General features: G+C 41.9%; 1 protein-coding gene across 1 annotated transcript in view; it reads right to left on the bottom strand.

The window, feature by feature from the left end:
* Nucleotides 1-9,020: 9,020 nt before the first annotated feature.
* SNTB1 (syntrophin beta 1) overlaps nt 9,021-19,423 on the bottom strand; it is a 204,398-nt gene continuing 193,995 nt past the window's right edge. The window contains exons 5-7 of the mRNA XM_075582311.1: nt 15,988-16,184; nt 15,021-15,211; nt 9,021-11,929 (exon numbers count right to left, since the gene is read on the bottom strand). Of these exons, the coding sequence (XP_075438426.1) occupies nt 11,837-11,929; nt 15,021-15,211; nt 15,988-16,184 (481 nt within the window). The 3' untranslated portion in view covers nt 9,021-11,836. The remainder of the gene's footprint in view (nt 11,930-15,020; nt 15,212-15,987; nt 16,185-19,423) is intronic.

Here is a 19,423-nt window from a genome sequence, read left to right as displayed (position 1 = left end):
ATGCATGTTGGCAGGGATACTGGTTCTGTGCTTGACTGCGGCAGCTCTACATGGAAGCTGCTGTGTGCCGGAGCATTGACCTCCGTATTTGTAGTCCTGTGGTTGCACTATGGATGCTGTGACTGGTTACCATGTGATGCTTACGTGTTGTCAGGGACACTTTGAGATGACGTCTCTGCTTTGAGAAACCATACACCCTTGCTCTGGGCCACCGTAGAACCGGAAGTAGTGCGCTTTGGCGCACAATTGGCCCTTCCCTTCCCCAGCTTTTAAATATTTTTTTAAGGTAAGCAATGTGTATTACTTTTGTATGTATCGCTGGGGTCTGCTTTTCAGCGATTTCCACTTTTCGGCGGCGGCAGCAGCAGCAGCAGCAGCCTGGAACGTAACCCTTTGTATTAGTGGGGCCCTACTGTATATACATCCTGTAACTTTATGCCAGCGATGTAGACATATAATCTCTGCCAGGATTGTATTGGTAGTGTGTTGGATTCCCAGGATGGATATGGAGTTTATACCTGTGCTGAATGCAGAGCACATTATTAGGAGAGTCCTGCACTGCACAGGAACCTGAAGCTGTGTAACATACATGAGAAAATGTCACTCTTTGTTTGAGATGCAGACATTATGCTGCTGCAATGTTTCGCTATTTTGAGTTCATTTCAGACAGTCAGCGTCTGTGACCGGTTGTGTTAATTACTAATTCATTAACTCATTCTTGTGACTCAGACAGTCACTCAATGCTACTAGACTTGTAGAAGTGGCAGTCAGTGAAGTGGACAATGCATTGATTCACACAGATATACTGTAACACGGAAAGAATGCTAACTTAGTACTGTTCACACAGGTTAATCATTTTTATGATCCCAATAAAATAGAATAAATGCCCTGGTGGCCCTCCCTCCCCACCCCCGCCCGTGTGTTATTGCAAGATGTTAATCTATTAGCTTGAATGTTGGGTGCAGGAGCTGTATATTTTGGAGGAATCGTATGTTTATTTATCTTGATAAAAGTGAGCCTTTCCACGCTGCCATTGGACAGTTTTGTCGATTTTTAGGATGGCATCATCTACACTAAACAGTCTCTCTGACAACATAATTGCAGGATGACAACTCGAGCAGTTCACTGTCACCTTTGCAAGAGCAGGCCATGTTTTGGTTTTAGCAGCCCAGTATTCAAGATATCAGATGCAGGAAGGAACTATCACCCATATACACCTCCACTATGTCCATAACCATGCCATAGGGATGGGCCATGACTTTGGCTGATGTTACTGCCAACACTACCAAAAGCCACTTGACTGGAGGCCTAAGAGGAAGAAAGTGGTGATGATGACCATCGTGTTGTTGGTTTCAGTATGGAATGTATGCCCTCTGAGGACCTTCATTGGCCTAATTTCTCTGCCTTTCCACCTTTTCCAACTGCACCTGGACACAATCAATTATATTTTTCTTGCAATGTCCCCATGGGGCAAAAAGTCTTTCATACTGTCTTTGACTCGAGGGTCTAAAAGTGTAGCCTGAAGATATTCCTCTCTATGTTTCATACTGATAACATCATCATTGTCGCTATTATTATGCTGCACATTGATTGATTGTTTTTTTTACGAGAAGGAATATTAGAGGGATGATCTGACAGCTTCATCACTGCTCACAAATGGTGGCTTCCTCAAAGGGCCTTAGCAGCCTGCACCGCTCTCCCATCATATGCCACTGTCTTGGCTGCAGATAGAGCTCATCCAGCTGCCCGCTGGCATTCTCCATGACAAAATCATTTACCGCCTTCTGCTGCTCATGTAGGCGCTCAAGAATATATAAGGTGGAATTCCATCATGTAGGCACCTCCATTTTTAGCTGATGACGAGGCAGGTTGTTTTGCTCACGCAGCTTAGACAGGGCATTGCGGGCTGTGTACGATTGGCTAAAGCGAGCACATATTTTTCTAGCTACAACCAAAATGAGAGGAAACGAGTGACTATGAAATGGAGTAAGTGGGCAAAACAAGGAATGTGTGTCCTGTTGCCTTGTTTAAGTGCAACCAAGTTGGAACCATTATCCCATGCCCCAAACCCAACCTCAAGTGCCCTGGCAGTTGGCCACCGCTGTGACATTCTGTATCTTTGCTAACACATCAGAAGCTGTGTTAGCCTTTAATTCAAAACTTTACATTATTGCATACATCTCTGGCATACATAAAGTGGCATGTCTACGGAACGTTTTACTGCTGCAGACGTTAACGGTTTGTTTTTTCTTTTCACCACCTTTTGTGGTTTGACGATAGTAAAACAAACCCAATGGGCAGTAACAGTCGGGTAGTCCGCGCCTCAGATTCAACAAATTTGGAGACAAGTTTATAGCAAGCGTTTGAACTAAATTGCAATTCAGCACCAGAGCTCTTTCATAGGTGCAGTGCAATTTTTTCCCCTTTATGAAATGGTTGCCGAACAGTGGGCTGCTGCTTTTGCATTGGGGTGCTGCATACCAGGCTGCTTGTACTAGTACTGGGCGCATTAACACTCACATCATCATGTCTGCTTTTGCAAACTGATGCTGCACAAGAGAGCATGTCTAGCACATATGCCGTCATCATAATTATCACTGCTATTGACTATCATCATCTAAATTGACATGATCAAAAGCATTGCCACCATGAGACAATAGTGATTGTGTTGAGGGTGTGTTAAGTCTACTGAAGCCGGTGACCTATCATCTCCATCTCTACCTGTGTCATTACACTCTGTTGTCTGATTTCTGCAACCATCCTTTGTCTTTTAATTAGGTTGTCTGCCGCTTTGTGTGGTGGTGGTGGTGGCAGGTCATGTGAGCTATTAAAAAAGGTGCCAAGATGGGTACCCGAGTTACAATTAAACTGTTCTGGAAGTTTAATAATTATTCTTGGGATTATTTTTCACATTAGTATCAATACTAATAATAAATGGTGCTATATATTCCAGTTAATATATTACAAATCACTGTAACGTGTGCAGCATGAGAGCCAGAGGCAGAGCACACTTTACTGAAAGTCCAGTCATTCCCAGCTGGTTGTTTATTAATGCCTGCCTGGTTGTTGTTTAATGATTCAGCTGGGTGCCACATTTCTTACGTAAATAACAAGGTATACTTCTTTTTTTTTTTAAACACAAGTGATTTTTTTATTAGTGTAATTAAGCGAAAAAGTAGCGCCCTTCGTCACTCACCAATAGTGTGCAAGTAGAGAAGTATGATAGAAAATAAAGTTGCTGTACAGCACTGGGTATATTATCCCTGACAGTCCTTGCCAAAAATTGTCAGTTACAATTAACACACATTCCCAGCTGGCTCAAACTCCTACATATATAAATATATATTTATGTCAAAAAAGAGTGCTACGGAGCGTAGCAAATGTATACAACAAAAGACAGGGGTGCCCAATGCTACATCCAATTGACAAAACATATATGGTAATAAGTATAAAGTTTAAATACTTATAATAAATACTTGGTTATTTAATTAAACCCTTTGGCCAAAGCGTCGTAAGCCTCCATACCAACATCAAGATATAACCAAAATGAATGCAGGTCCTACACTACACTGTGACCCCTTCCCTTTACCTCTGCATGAGGAGAATGAACCATCATAGGTCCTGTTCTTGCAGCAAAGTGAAACTCCTCCTCACCTTTTTAACTTGGGAGGTCTTTTCACTTTGCTGCAAGAACAGGACCTATAATGGTTCTTTCCCGTCATACAGAGGTAAAGGGAATGAGTCACAGTGTAGTGTAGGACCTGCATTATTTTGGTTATACCTTGACGTTTGGTATGCAGGCTTATAACGCTTTAGCCAAAGGGTTTAACTAAATAACCAAGTTATTATTATTATTGAGGTATTTAAACGTTATACTTATTACCATATATGTTTTGTCAATTGAATGTAGCATTGGGCACCCCTGTCTTTTGTTGCAGAGTTACAATTAAACTGTTTTGAAGCTTAATAATTATTATTGGGATTATTTTTCATAGTAATATCAATACTAATAATAAATTCTCCTATATATTCCAATTAATATACGACAATCATAGTAACATGTGCAGCATGAGGGCCAGAGCCCACTTCACTAAAGTTCAATCACAGCAGCTTAATAATGCAAAAACTATTTTGGAAATATTTTTTTCTTTCTAAGCTATAATAGTACAGCAGCAACACACAGCCTAACCAACCTACAGCTAAACCCTGCAACTAATGGCTTCAACTTGAGGCTGCACCTCCTATTTATACTCCTTGGCTTCTCCTCCCGCTCCTCATCCACGGATCACGTTTTTTTGTTGTTCGAATTATGAATTAGTCCAGTGGATTGTCGGTGATGGATAAGAAACATTTGGATAAAGGTGGATTGTCTTTTTTTTGAGACTGATTCGTGGAAATGCGCGGGCCAAACGAACCACCGGCCGATCCGAGGCAGATCCAAATCCGCAAAAATATTTCGCCCATCGCTATTCATTACTATGTATGTTGGCATGGGACCATCCTGGAGTATGGAGGTAGGACATATATCTCATTAACATTAAGCGGGCTGCAATTTTCTTTCTTTCTGCTCTCTTCAAGCTGCAAAGTAACAGTCTTTGAGATGAGTATAAAAGTTCTCTTCAATCACGATGGTGCTTCAACAGCAAAATGTTGGAACAGCTTTTCAGATGATTACATTATTTATTTTTGAGTAATTAAGCACCTGTTAATTTAAGTAATCACAAATTATAATATACAGTTATTACATGTTGTTAAACTGACAAAATAAAAATGACATTTATTCTACCTGTCATTTTTCATCCTTATTTTTTTTTTTTATTCATACTACATTATTGCAAATAAGTAAAATCTCCTGTGGTAGCAAGGTGGTTGATGGTGACGGTGTATGTATTAGTCTCACAGCTTATCTTGTTATGGTTCTTGTATTTGAAGATGAAGTATAAGAGACAGTAGCAACGTGCTTGAATTAATTAAATGCACATAGCTTAGCATCCAAAATTCTTGATCTGGAGAAGATTATAGGCAAGAGTGAGAAACAGTGGCTTTAAAAGGCCCCGTCGCACAAATTTTTGCAAAGTATTCTAAAGAATAATGGTGTCATTTATTTGTTTTAGGATTGTATCAGATAACTTCAAAAGATAGATCTCCTTGGCGCAGATTGATCAAACCGGAAGGATTACATATAATCGATAAGAACCCAGTGTTGGTGATCAGTATCAAGAAAGTGATAATATAACGGAGTTTGTGCAGTTAGACACACATGGGGTACTTGATGGTGTGATGTTAAAAAAAGAAAGCAGTGGTACTGCTAATAGCGTGGAATCTGTGACTTAAAGGAGGAGACAGGCAAAACATAGCGCAATATGAAACGTATTTGTGTGCGTCAAAAATTTCAAAATGTTTAAATAAAATATTGCTCTCAAATTACCTTTTTAATATTCTTGAATACACTGTTAAATGATATATTGGTATATCCTTCTAGATAGTTATCTGCTACGGTCACTATTGCTGCTCATTAGACAAATGGCTTTTCTTTTCTGTAGTACGTCTGAGACATCTTTAAATGTGTGAAATCTTTGCTGTAAAAAAAAATGTACATATCCTTATAATGAACAAATTGGGGGTTATTCCTTAAACTGGGTTAGGGCCATGTAGGGCATGATCGCATGGAATCTCCCATTGAAGTGAAAGGGAGTACACGCACGTGCACGCACGCTCGGTGAGTAAAGGCATGGACTCTGAAAACAATTACTTTGATGCAGGGGATCAGAAATTCCTTGCAGTGGGGATCGTGATAGAGATCTTTTGCAACGTGAAGCCTATGGGATATTTAGACTGAGCACCATGGGCCCCTTAGGCCTCAATGAGGAATTTAATCTCTCATGCTTCGACTGAAGTGAGTAAGCTTTTGCCATCCAGGAACATGCCTTACAAAAAGGAATGGTCTGGATCACACACAGCAAAATACCGGTACATAAAGAATGCAGAGTGTACTTGGCTTATTGTGGTGCATATGGAGGTGGCAGGATCACCTTTCCAGCCCAGAATGACATACAAAATCAGGAAGGTGCACAGCAGCAAACACTCTGTATTCGATAACCAGTTATTAATATATTACATCCAAAACAGAAAAGATAAAAATGGGCACAATAAATCCTCATGCTTATTATCCAGTGACTCACTGGTTTATAATAATAAATATAGACTATTCAGTGATGACATAATATGTACAGTATATGTATTTAACATAACTAAATGAATAAAGGAAGAAATAAAGAAAAGAAAGGGTAGGACAGGGGGTGGTGGGGGGGGGAAGGGGTGTATGGAAGGGGAGGGTGGGAGAAGGAGGAAAAAAGGGGTGGAGTGGAAAAAGAAATATATACGATAATTGAATAATATGTAATTCTATGTCCATAAAGCATAGATAATAAATTAAATGGTTTAGAAAAAAATAATATGAATTGAAACCTATTGAAAGATAAATGCAGAAGTAGAAGCAGCAACATATTGAATATATTAATTTCATAGAGCGATATCAAGAATCTAGCAAATAATTAGAAAGTTGAGTTCAAAAAATGCCAAAAATGTAAAGAACTGAAATTTAGACATTACAAACTCAGCATAAAGGTATAGTAATAGGCCAAATACCTTATAATAAAAGCACGGATTACTCATGTGAAGGGTCCAAAGATAGGCTAATGAAAGAAAGGGATCAAGTAAATAAGTGAAATTCCTCCAAATTATTCTAAATCATTACATACATAAATAAATAATACAAATAATTAAGTAAGCTCAAAATCAATTCAAAGGATCTAATCTCGAGGTCTAATTCAGAAACCTATTTAAGAAAGTGGCCGAGATTCCCCTCTACATTCATCCCAACAGGGAAGCGGGTTCTCAAAGAAAAGATCCCCTCTATCTTTCTTGCTAACTTTTTTTTATCCCTATAAAAGATCCACCAAATTTACACTCTGTAAAATGTTTCGATACCGGGTGGGGTTAGTCCTTGATCCTAATTCCTAATTAGCCTTAAATGTTCTATACAGTAATTCGATTTTTTTTTTTTTTTAGAGCTCTTGTCCTTCTAACGTATCTCTTTCCACACCCGCAATTCAATAGATAGATAAGATATTGAGTATTGCAAGTAATACAATTGTTTAGCTTGAATTTTTGATGTGGAGAACTAGAAAAAAAATACGGTGGCGGGTTTCATAAGTTGACATGCTTTACAAGCACCTTGAATGATCCTTTCGTAAGAAAGGATGAGGTTCTGATAATAGGGGTAGAAATTACACTAGGTCTAGGTCTTCGGGTAGTGCGCATGTGCAGTATCCGGACGTCATGACGTCATCGCGCTTTCTGGCGCGAAACTGTGCTCCGAAGAGGGATTCAAAAGGACTGCAGGTAACAAGTGTTTTTTACTCCTTGATAAAGTACTGAGGTACGAAACACGTAGGAGGCTGTTCCTCTATGCTATTATCTTCCGATTAAACTTCTTTTTTGCATAATTTGGACCCTCTCCTTATTTTTGGCTGTGCGCTACTCTTCACTTTCGATCTATAAAAAGAAGTAACAAACTCTCTGCGTCCATTTTGTACTGTATCTTGCATTTGGTTCAAACAAATCCGCCAGGTCTAAGGTGGCGTAAACGTTTACTGCCAACACTTTGTGTCAGATGTAAGCAGCAGTGGATTTCCAGATCCGCCGCCCCATGGCACTTACCTGGTGCCACCTCCTCCATGCTGCCGACCTCCGTCTTCTTTGAATTCGCAGCTTCAAATGACGCTGCGGATGGCACAAACGCGATGTCACAATGATGTCATTTGATGCCGCGACATTGTGTTGCCATGGTAATGAGACGCCGTGTGACGTCATTTGATGCAGAAAGAAGGCAGAGGCAGCAGGAAGGCGGAGGCGGCAGCAGGTAAGGAAATTCCCATGAGGCCCGAGCGTGGCCACTCTATATGGGGGCGGCAATTTTTGCCCCTCCAGGCCCGAGAATAATGGGAAATCCGTCACTGGATGTAAGAGATGCGTGGGGCACCATGTTAGGAACCCCTGGCGTAGTGCAGTGTAAAACAGTTCATGTTAACAGAGCACTCCCGATTCCAGTAATCCTACCACGTGTGCTCAGCAAACTGGAAAGTGCAGACAAAGGTGAAGAAAAATAACAGCAACTGGTGTGAACTTTTCAAATAAACGTATCAACCATTTAAACAAAGTATCAACGTTTTGGCCTTTCTCTTGTGAAAGGTCCAAGCGAAAACCTTAAAATGTGATCCTCTGCAGTTTAAGGCCTCGGACATGGTCAGCGCTTATGCGCTGACCCGTGCTGCTGCTCGGCACTGAGCCCCTGCAGCCGCAACGAGAGCGGCTTTAGCAGGGGCTCGCCTCAGCACGCTTGGGGAAGCGTGTGTCTGACGGAGTTTTGAAATTTCCCCGCTTGCCGGAGCGCAGGGCCGGTCACATGAGCGGTTCGCCCAATGAGGGCGAACCAGCTCTGTGACGTCACTGGCCCGCCCCCTGACGGCGCGCTGTGTAAGGCCAGGGAAAGCACCGCTTTCCCTGAGCCTCAGCGTGCTTCAGCCCGGACAAACTCACTATGTCCCAGGCCTAAAACAGCAGATATCAAAGAAAAAAAGTTGAATACATTTGCTTTGTTTTTATTTTGTCTTTTTACAAATCTGATGCTGTTTTTCCACCGAGTTTTCATTAAATGCTCTATGTACGTTTCCAGCTGCTGTATGGGGGTAACAGGTTGGACAAAGTTGTTGGATAGGTGAAGTGTTCACAGGTTTTCAGGAGTGTCCTTGAATTTCAGGTTCGAAGCAATCAGTTAGTTGTTCTCTAGGTCTCCCGTATTATTTGATGTGCTTCGTGGTTTAGATAAATTGAGCGAATTGTTAAACAGGATGTTTCTTCCCTCCACTGTCTTTGAATTAGTACACATGGTAAGGCACAGCCTTCTTTACTAAAATAAAAAAAATACCCCTTATGATAAAATAAAAAATACCAGAATGCATAATTTAAACATTTTCAATTTTTATTTACAATTATTGTATTTTTTGGCAGGAGGAAAAAAAAAACTGTATTCAGCTACAAAATTACAATTAAAATCCAATATAAATGTTTTCTTTAAAGGAGGAACAGCTACTAAAATGTTTTATTAGACTGATTTGATTTCCAAAAAAGAAAGTACCAAATGTTTTTTCGCAGCAATTTTAGAGAAGTCAAGTATTTTTGGAAGATAACTTTTTCAGTGCTGGTGGGAACAGAAACATTTAATTAATCAATTATAGGGAAGCAGCCAAGCAGTCTTGGATGAATCAATTGTAGCACTGAGAGGGTTAGAGGTGCGTGTAGCTCAGACGTCGTACTATGTACTTTGAACTGTAGTAGTGTTAGGACAGAAAAGTCCAAATGATGAATTAAAAACTCCTTCACTACACGTATTTTCTCTCGTCTTTCTTTCACAAAATATGACATATTGTAATGATATTTTGCTTCAGACCTATAAAGTGAAGGGGCTGGAGACAACTTCTGCTTTTCACAAATACATGAGGAATGGTAAAAAAATCACCAGCTCAAATCATTGCTTTAAATTCTGTGAAAGGTTGCCAAGGTGGAATAAATGCGATTTCATCACGTTTGGAGCTAACAAGAGGGTGACGTGTACCAGCTTCTCTAAGAGTCCAAGGGCAATTTGTGATGCTGAGGCTTTAGTAATATGGAAATGTTAGTTTTTTCCCTTTCATTTCCCTTACAAAAGCAATCAATCTACTTCACAGAACTGTGAGGATCACAATTTACTTTGCACGTGAATGAAAATTACTCCAATTATCCAAAAAATGACACTGACAACAATTATCAGTATTTACAGGCAAATTGATTGGACTTCTCTTCTAAGGACCTGCAGCAAATTCAACTATCTTTTTAGATTTATGTAAAAAAAAAAAAAAAGTTATCTGTTTTTGCTCAGATTCTGGTATTGTCAGCCAAAATTCAGTTTGTCGTTTGTAAAATTAGATTCCTAATATTGCAATTTATTTAACTGTATTCTTCAGTATATCCTTCAGTGGCATAAAAAAAATAAAATCAACCATATGAGTGAATTATAAATCATAGACCACTTCTGTGTGTGCTAAATGTATGGAACTCCATATCAGCCATGTCTTGGTTTACCACAAACGAGAACTTCTGCTTACTTGATACTATTTCAGGCACAGTTTGAAGTATGTGGTGATGTGTGGAAATGTCTCTGCAAAGTTAAATTGGAGGTTCTCCCAACTTTAATCTCACCATGGCCAGCGATTTCTAAATTTAGGCTGGAGTAGCAATTAAAGCTTTCACTGCCTTTGAACATACAGAATAGCATGGAGTGCCATACTTCCTAAGCTGTTCTCAGCCATATGATACCTTACAGTGCTGTGAGACACCTTACAACCCATCCACTTCAATGGGGGCTTAAGATGTCTTACGGTTCAATAATGTTTTGCTGGCAGTGAATAGTACTTCATTTGTATCCAGGTTACAAACCTGCAGGTTAGATTTGTAGAATGGGGCTCTCCGACTTGCTAACCTATTAAAAAGTTATCTGATGGTTGCTAATTGAATGGGAGTGCACATAGAAAATGACAGCCGCAATGCAACTACACTGCAAAAAGAAAAACTGCTCTATTTTCCATCTCCCAATACAAATGAGACAATGGAAGCACGTCTTGATATTGTTACCACATACAGGCATACCCCGCATTAACGTACGCAATGGGACCGGAGCATGTATGTAAAGCGAAAATGTACTTAAAGTGAAGCACTCCCTTTTTTCCCCACTTATTGATGCATGTACTGTACTGCAATCGCCATATACGTGCATAACTGATGTAAATAACGCATTTGTAACAGGCTCTATAGTCTCCCCGCTTGCGCACAGCTTCGGTACAGGTAGGGAGCCGGTATTGCTGTTCAGGACGTGCTGACAAGCGCATGTGTGAGCTGCCGTTTGCCTATTGGGCGATATGTCCTTACTCGCGAGTGTACTTAAAGTGAGTGTACTTAAACCGGGGTATGCCTGTACAGTACTCTGCTTTACTACGCATGTTGCAGATCCACTAAAGAGACATTGAGACAACGCATAATGGATGCTATTAACAAGGGATACAAATACTTTGTTTTATCTTAATGACGAATGAGCTAAAATAATGGACAAACTGGAAATAATCGTGTTTTCATAGTTGCATTTCATTTGTTTTTGTACTATCCCTACATACATCTGCACCAATGATGATATCAAAACTCATGATGAACATAGCATCCCATTGGTGGCAGGACTTTAAATATTTCATCTTTTATTAACCTTGCTGCCACTGCTAGTTCACTAGTGACCTAGTAATGTCATAGTAACCAAACTTCTACAGTGCCTTATTGCTGTTTGTTTGCACGGCTTATTGAAGCTAGAAGTTGGAACCATTGGTTGATATCTAAGAAGTGGAGTGAAGGCGTTAACCTGCAAAGCAATGGATCTGGGTTATTTGTATCCTAAGGTAGACACCGAATGATAAAATATGCTTCTTTCATATATATATATATATAAAGTGCTTCAGAGCAACACAAGATGTATGGCCCTTCTCCTTGTTTGCCACTTGCACTTCTTTTGGGGCCTCTTTCGCTGCTGAAACGGAAGTCTGTGCTTGAAGAGATCACCTCCACTAAACCCCTCACATCAAACTGCGATACCACATATTGTACTTTGTAGACGCTGTCTATTGTACTTGAAGGATGTCTGGCAGCTCTGTGGTTTTTTTTTTTTTTTATCTCTTCACAAACGGCTTCATCATTCTCATGCCACCAAGCCAAGTCTTGTAATCTTAGCCGAGAGGAAGGAATGGATGATGAAAACGATAGGCTTGGGGCAGCAATGAAGATCCAGTTGCTGTGAAGAAAAGAAAGAGATGTGTAGATGCCTGCTGCATTATAGCAGCTTTCACAGTTGACACAACATACTGTAAAGACTGTTTTCCTTAATGTATTTCTCAATTCGTTATTAAAAGCAGCAGAAGACACATAGAAATTGGACATGTCTGCTTTCCTCTATCTATCCTTTCTATCTATGTACTGTAGTAGATATAACCGAGTGTGTCAAATCTCTGTTTGTTATTTAATACTTGGGCATCATTTTGGTTTTATTCTGTTACTCAAAATTGGATCAGATGATTCTGGGCAGAACTGTTGTAAAAAAGGGCAAACGTTTGAAAGACAGATTTGTTAAACCGCTCTCAGAATTGGGGGCTGCCAAGGATGCTAGAATTGTTTCAACATATTTATCAAGCAGAGCCCCTTGGTGACAGTATGGAGAATCTGTTATTACACTTGAAGCAAATGACTAATGAATTCCCCTCATATTATACAGTGCAAAATCCTTTGCTGTGACTCACATCTTTAGAATAAAATGCTATCATCGGGGAATTTTGTTGAGATTTCCGAAACTGGGATAGTTTTGGATGTACAGAGGTCACCTATGCGGCAGATAATTCTCTTGGGCCCAGAGTCACCAAAGGGTGCTACGTATTAGCATGCTTTTATCCCCATTCATATGAATAGCAGCTGAGGTATGCTAAAGCCAAGCACCCTTTTGTGCAGAATGGGACATTTGGGTACCACCGTACAACTCACCGCCAGGACACCTCGCCACTTGGCATATCGCCAATCCGATTCTGACCTCCACTACATCTTTAAATGTCCCGTGCGTGGCCGCGAGGATATTCTGAGCGGGGATCGGGATAAGAGCGGCAACATGTGGCGAGGTGTCCTGGCGCCTGAGTCTTGGCCGCAACCAAACGTCCTAGGCCACCCTTTTGTGGATCAGGGCCTTGCTCTGGACACGATTATGATGCTGCTTATATATATATATATAATGATGTATTATATTTAAAATATTTTTCCTTACGATTTTATTTATACATTTATATACTGTATTAATTTTTTTCTTCATTTGTATGTAGTAACAAACCATTAAAGAGTATATTAAACATTATGAAAAATTAGATGCTATTAGCCTGTCTGCTGTGTTATTTTAATTTATTAATAGGGTTCCACACTTCAGACATTAGTCTATGTATTAAAGCAGCGGTGCGCAAACTGTGGGTCGCGACCCCCAGGGGGGGCGCGACACTGCCGACGGGGGGCGCGGGGTTTACAGAGGCCCCGCGCGCTTCCCGAAGGCACTTAAATTAAGTGCCGGGGGAGCTGCAGGGCCTCTGTAAACCTAACTTACCGTGGCTCCGGCGGCTTCCTCCCTGCAGCGCCATGGCAACGCGGCGTCAAAATGACGCTGCGAGGTCATGTGACGTCACGTTGCTATGGCAACGTGACGTCATTACGCCGGAGCGCGGGTAAGTTGGGGTTGGGGGGGGCGAAGGAGCGAGGGGACAGCCGTCAGGGGGGCGCAGGGAAAAAAGTTTGCGCCCCCCTGTATTAAAGGATACATAGCCTAATTAAGCTATATCCTATTTGGCAATGAGATAGTTGACCGTTTATTGAATGTCTGTCAAACTTTTTTTTATAGTACCGGTATTTATAGAAAACGTTTGAGAAAAAGTAGAATCTTTCTCAGCAATACTGCCATTCAGGGCCGTTTTAAGACCTTCGTAGGCCCTGGGCACTTTTATTTCTAGAGGCCTGTGTGTCCGATTATTTTTACTCATTTTTATGCTAATTTCATCGTTTGCTTGTTTCTTTTGATACTAGCGATATTTGGCATCGATACTTTTGTTTCGATATTTAAAGGTATCGATACTTCGAAGGCATTTTAAATTAAAATTTGCTGTTTTCTCGTATTTTGTGATTTTTTTTTTTGTTTAGGTCATTTTTCAAGTGAAATATTGTAGGCCCTAAAAGGTTCGTAGGCCCTAGGCACTGTGCTTTGTCGGCCTAATGTATAAAGCAGCCCTGCTGCCATTAGTTAAGCTTGTTGTACGACATTTGTACATATTGACACAGATTAATTATCTATACATAACATTCACAAACGTCTCATTAGTTTGACAAAACTCTTTATCAGACATTACAGAAAACCTAATGCTCATTTTTAAACATGTCAATTTGCCTTTGCTGGAAAAACGTTCCAATCATATGTGAGGTAGTTAATTGTTATCTTAATACTTGTCTTAGCATGAAGAAAAGAAAGGGTGATTTATGGTCATGAGTCACCGCAATAGTAACTGTCCATTTTGCCATTTTCAAGCATGATTGCAGTTAAATATTCTATATCAGGGTCTGTCTAGTCTCAATTATTTGTAACGCAACTACAATTATTGTGAGCATGGCAGGTCTTCTAATGAAATCTGGGTTCCAAATCAGAATCATTAAATGTTATTTTGGTCCTTTGACCTTGACAACTACTGCATGTTATCATTTTTGTTATTAAATTGTACATTTCACAGGCCAGTGTATTTTTTTTCACACATACTGCCATGAGTGCTGAATAATCTTTAAAAAATAAATAAATATATATCTATATATATATTTATCTACCTTACAGTATTTCCAAAGTAGGCAACACTAGGGGCACTGTATCAAGAGGTGCATGTGACTGGCACAGTTGCAGCCAAAAATGTACATATTTATGAAGTGTATTTCTACTGTGTTCAATCTTGGTGCATGCTGTATTCTGTGCTAAAAACAAGACTTACGTCACTGTGAGATGACCCCGAAAACACATAAGCAAGATTAATACACAATGCTGTCTGTCGCAGTTATATCTTAGTGAGGGCTGCGACAAAATAACGACATCACGTCGGAATTTGTGATTTCATACATAGCGCCCAAGAAATCGAGAAGTACACAGTCCGGCTTTATCATCTTCACAGCTTTTAATTGGTTATTTTTATTTTAGAGATGATGTTGTTTTTTTAATGTTTCCTACTTTCTGTAATTGCTTACATATAGATAGATAGAGACAGAGATAGAAATACAGACAGAGAGAGAGACATATAAAAATAATAATCTGCAGAAGCAATACTTACAATCTCTCCATCTTTACCACCAAAGTCTAAATACAGAATTTTAACTCCATCGTCTGAAGACATTCTGAGTTTTTCATAAGGATATTGGGCCACTGGTTTAGAAAAGGTCCCGTCCTGTGCTTCAGCTGTTATGGAGAATCCGTGTTCATAATTTATGATCAAACGGCACTCTTGACTCTTGTAAGTACAAGCTAAACAAAACAGAAAAGGACCGTAATTAATGATAAATCCATTTTTGGAATAGTTACTAATTTTTTTACTGGCTTAAAGCACTAAAGACACCCCAGGAGATTAGTTATTAAGCCCTTACTGCCTCTCTGGCAGCAAAGCGGCTAGTTGACAGATTAATGACCAACTGAAGCAGAGTTTAAGAGTAGAAGTGAAAATGCACCTACTTTATTACATTCGTGTGATGCACTTACACCTACCCTGGCTATAAAGCCACATCGCATTACCGACACCTCTGTCACTGAAGGGGTTCACTTTCACATTACTATTGTACACAGATACATGTAATCCAGGACTCCTTTTCCTCAGTGTTACTTTTAAGACTGATGCGCTTCTTTCCCATTATGTGTTATTTGTATTGGTTATTTATATTATTATGTCACATGTATTAATGCTGTGAAGCTCTATATAAATAAAGATATACATACATACCCCCCAACATTTCCTCTGACACCCTATATTTAGTAGTGATATAAAGTTTCCAAAACTACTGTTCACGTTATTTACTGTAATCGAAATACTTGGAATTTACAGAAATGACTCATGTTATCCAAACTTCAATAAACGTTTCTTTATCTCTCTAGTTGTCACGTTGATCGCTGATCTTTGCAGTTTCAGAACTATTCCCACACAGGAACAGCCAGAAACATCTTAAAAACATTAAACGATGAGACAATTGTTTTTAATGTTGCCAAGAACTGGGCTTTACGGAAGAGGATCCCCACGGATTGCTACGTACGTGTTGTGATCTCTTTCATGAGTTCTGCCGAGTTGTGGCAACCCTGTACAATGTGCCTTGTCCACTGCGAAAGGTCTCTGTTGGTTTCTGCCTTGAACAGATGGGTCTCAATCCCTTGCCTGCATCCTGTACGAGTCGCAAATGAGAACTCGGTGCCCGGCAGCGAGGATCCCTTCCCAGGGCCTGAGTGGACTAACCTGAAATGCAGAATATGAGCAGATTGAGCAGCACAGTGTTTTCCAGCTCACATACTGATTGTCTCCTCTTCCCTATACAGAGCGTCACCAGTGAAATGACACAGAGGGGCTGTGCACAGAACAGGCTGTTAATGCGCACATACCCTATTGACAATCTGGTTTCCAGATGTTTACTTCACAGCATCATATCTAATTCAGCTACAGCAGGACATAAAATATTACTCTAAGTAGATTCAACCGTGAAAACTTAATTATTCAGTTTAACCCAAACTTAATAACTCAACTGAATAAAACAGAAACAGGTTTTGTGTAAAGAAATGTCATTAACATGTAAAGAAATTAAGCACAATAACACTGTGTTACACAGTAAACACAGCCGGGTGACTATTTACAATAACTGATATATGCTGATTTCCCCCTTTCTTTTATAACAGCTGAACACCATTGTTAAGAACTTCAGCTTTTCATCCCTCCCAAAAGAAGAGAAAAATATGCCCAAGGGGTCACCCAAGAGATGTAACAACATTATCGTGGCTGCAGTTTTCTATTGACCTCTGGAATAAGGTTGATCTTGATGGTCATATTCCTGTCCAAGAGTTTTAAATGTGACATTTCCCTGCAATCTGGGGAGCCCCTTGTGACATTCAGGGCAAGTCATTCAATGAATGTGCGTTTTCTAGGGGGAGAGATGGAAGTGTAGCTATTCACTTCCGTTCAAGTCACTGGGAGGGGCCATTTGTGACCACGTAATCGCTACCACAATCCCAGAAGCCTCACAGCACCCAAGGGCTGGAAGCAAAAAGTTTCGACATTCTATTTAACCCCTTCGCTGCATGAGGGTGGTGGGGCTGCCATACATCGCTCTGGCACGGAAGGAGTTAATGAGGTGTGACATGGTAATGTGCATCTCCCTCTGCTGGTAATCGGATAGAACTACAGTTCCCTCATACAAAAAAAATGTTCTGTGCTCTTTCGGTAGCTGGTGTTGACAAAGTGAATGAGAATGTGTCTGTGTCAGATTTCCTTTCAATGACTGGCTTCCCTGTTTCCCCTGGCCCTCATATCTTTTTCCAGTGGCACTATTCTCTCTAGGTGTTGTGGTGTTGCCAGGGGTAGCAATTTATACCTATGAATAGAGACATTGCACAAACAGGGGCATACAGACAGGCATTGTCATGATGTTGCACTATTACAATGACACTTTTTTTTTATTAACTCTGTAGAACAAAGTATATAATTTCTTCCTCTAATGTAGTTTAAATAATTAATATCCGTCGCACACAATGAAATAAACTGGCTTTAAATACCGATGTTTTTTTTGGGTGTGCTAGAGACAGTGAAAGCACAACATTTTGGGGGTCTCAGCCTCTTCGTCAGGTGAATTGTGAAAGTGCTCGTAACTCAACAATATTTCTATAAATACCCCATTGGAAAAGATGGAGGTTCTGCTAAGGACCGCCCAAGGACCGCCCACCTCGACATCGTGCGACATCACCCAATTGTATCTTGCATACATACTGCAATTATATACCTATCGCTATACAGGAGAATAGAGTAACAAATATAAGTGCAAGACACTACTTAGGCAATAATATAATAATAAAGTATCTTCAATCATATAGAGATGCCAGTCTTTAGCTGTGCAGCACACCATGGCCGACCAAAAAACAACCTTCTGGATACAGTTTAACAATCTAATTGACTTCCTCAAACTAATGTAGCCATGCTAAATGCCAATTCCTCTCACATTCCTGGACATTCATTACAAAATGTCACTTCATAGGGTCATTTGTATAGGGAAGTGTTTGTCAATTAAGTGTTTTGTCTCTTTAAGCCGTCTGTGCTTATCAGAAAGTCAATAATGGTAAAGGGAGAGGGAGGAGGGGAGGGGGAGGAGGAGGGGAGGGGGAGGAGGAGGAGGGGGAGGGGGAGGAGGGGAGGGGGAGGAGGAGGAGGGGAGGGGGAGGAGGAGGAGGGGAGGGGGAGGAGGGGAGGGGGAGGAGGGGGGGGAGAGGGAGGAGGGGAGGAGGGGGGGGAGAGGGAGGAGGGGAGGGGGAGGAGGGGGGGAGAGGGAGGAGGGGAGGGGGAGGAGGGGGGGAGAGGGAGGAGGGGAGGGGGAGGGGAGGGGGAGGAGGGGGAGGGGAGGGGGAGGAGGGGGAGGGGAGGGGGAGGAGGGGGAGGGGAGGGGGGAGGAGGGGGAGGGGAGGGGGAGGAGGGGGGGGAGGGGGAGGAGGGGGGGGGAGGGGGAGGAGGGAGGGGAGGGGTGGGGGGAGGGGGAGGGGGAGGAGGGAGGGGAGGGGGAGGAGGGGGGGGAGAGGGAGGAGGGGAGGGGGAGGAGGGGGGGGAGGAGAGGGAGGGGGGAGGAGAGGGGGAGGATGGGGGGGAGGAGAGGGGGAGGATGGGGGGAAGAGAAGGGGAGGGGGGGAAGAGAAGGGGAGGGGGGGAAGAGAAGGGGAGGGGGGGAAGAGAAGGGGAGGGGGGGAAGAGAAGGGGAGGGGGGGAAGAGAAGGGGAGGGGGGGTAGGAGGGGGGGGGAAGAGAAGGGGAGGGGGGGGTAGGAGGGGGGGGAAGAGAAGGGGAGGGGGGGTAGGAGGGGGGGGGAAGAGAAGGAGGAGGGGGGTAGGAGGGGGGGGGAAGAGAAGGGGAGGGGGGGGTAGGAGGGGGGGGGGAAGAGAAGGGGAGGGGGGGTAGGAGGGGGGGGAAGAGAAGGGGAGGGGGGGTAGGAGGGGGGGGGAAGAGAAGGGGAGGGGGGGTAGGAGGGGGGGGAAGAGAAGGGGAGGGGGGGTAGGAGGGGGGGGGAAGAGAAGGGGAGGGGGGGGGAGAGAAGGGGAGGGGGGTAGGAGGGGAGGGGGGGTAGGAGGGGGGGAGGGGAGGAGGGTGTGATTATTGCTGTGCAAACTCATGCTGATCACAAAGGGATATTACACAAAAGATTGCAACCAGCGGAAATAAAACCCTTCCCAAGTCTCAGCTCACCATGGCCCAGATGCACAAAGCTCTGTTGATTAGTGCTAATAACGGGACGTTATTAAAAAATCTTTAAGGGATTTTATTTCCCCTGAGGTTAACACCTGTCCACAAAGCTCCTTTTTGAGAGACGGCAAGAGTGGTAGAGAGAAACCTATAGGTATATTTTAACAATTTTTAAGGTTAGTTTGTAAACTTGGGCCTATGCAGAGCCAGAAATGTGGAAAGCGAGCCAGAAAGACTGTTCATGGCTGCAGTTCCAAGTTGCTTATA

This window comes from Ascaphus truei, chromosome 2 (assembly GCF_040206685.1).
Source record: "Ascaphus truei isolate aAscTru1 chromosome 2, aAscTru1.hap1, whole genome shotgun sequence".
Taxonomy (NCBI): domain Eukaryota; kingdom Metazoa; phylum Chordata; class Amphibia; order Anura; family Ascaphidae; genus Ascaphus; species Ascaphus truei.
Note: the sequence above shows the minus strand (reverse complement) of the source record. Positions and strands in the feature narration are given on the sequence as shown.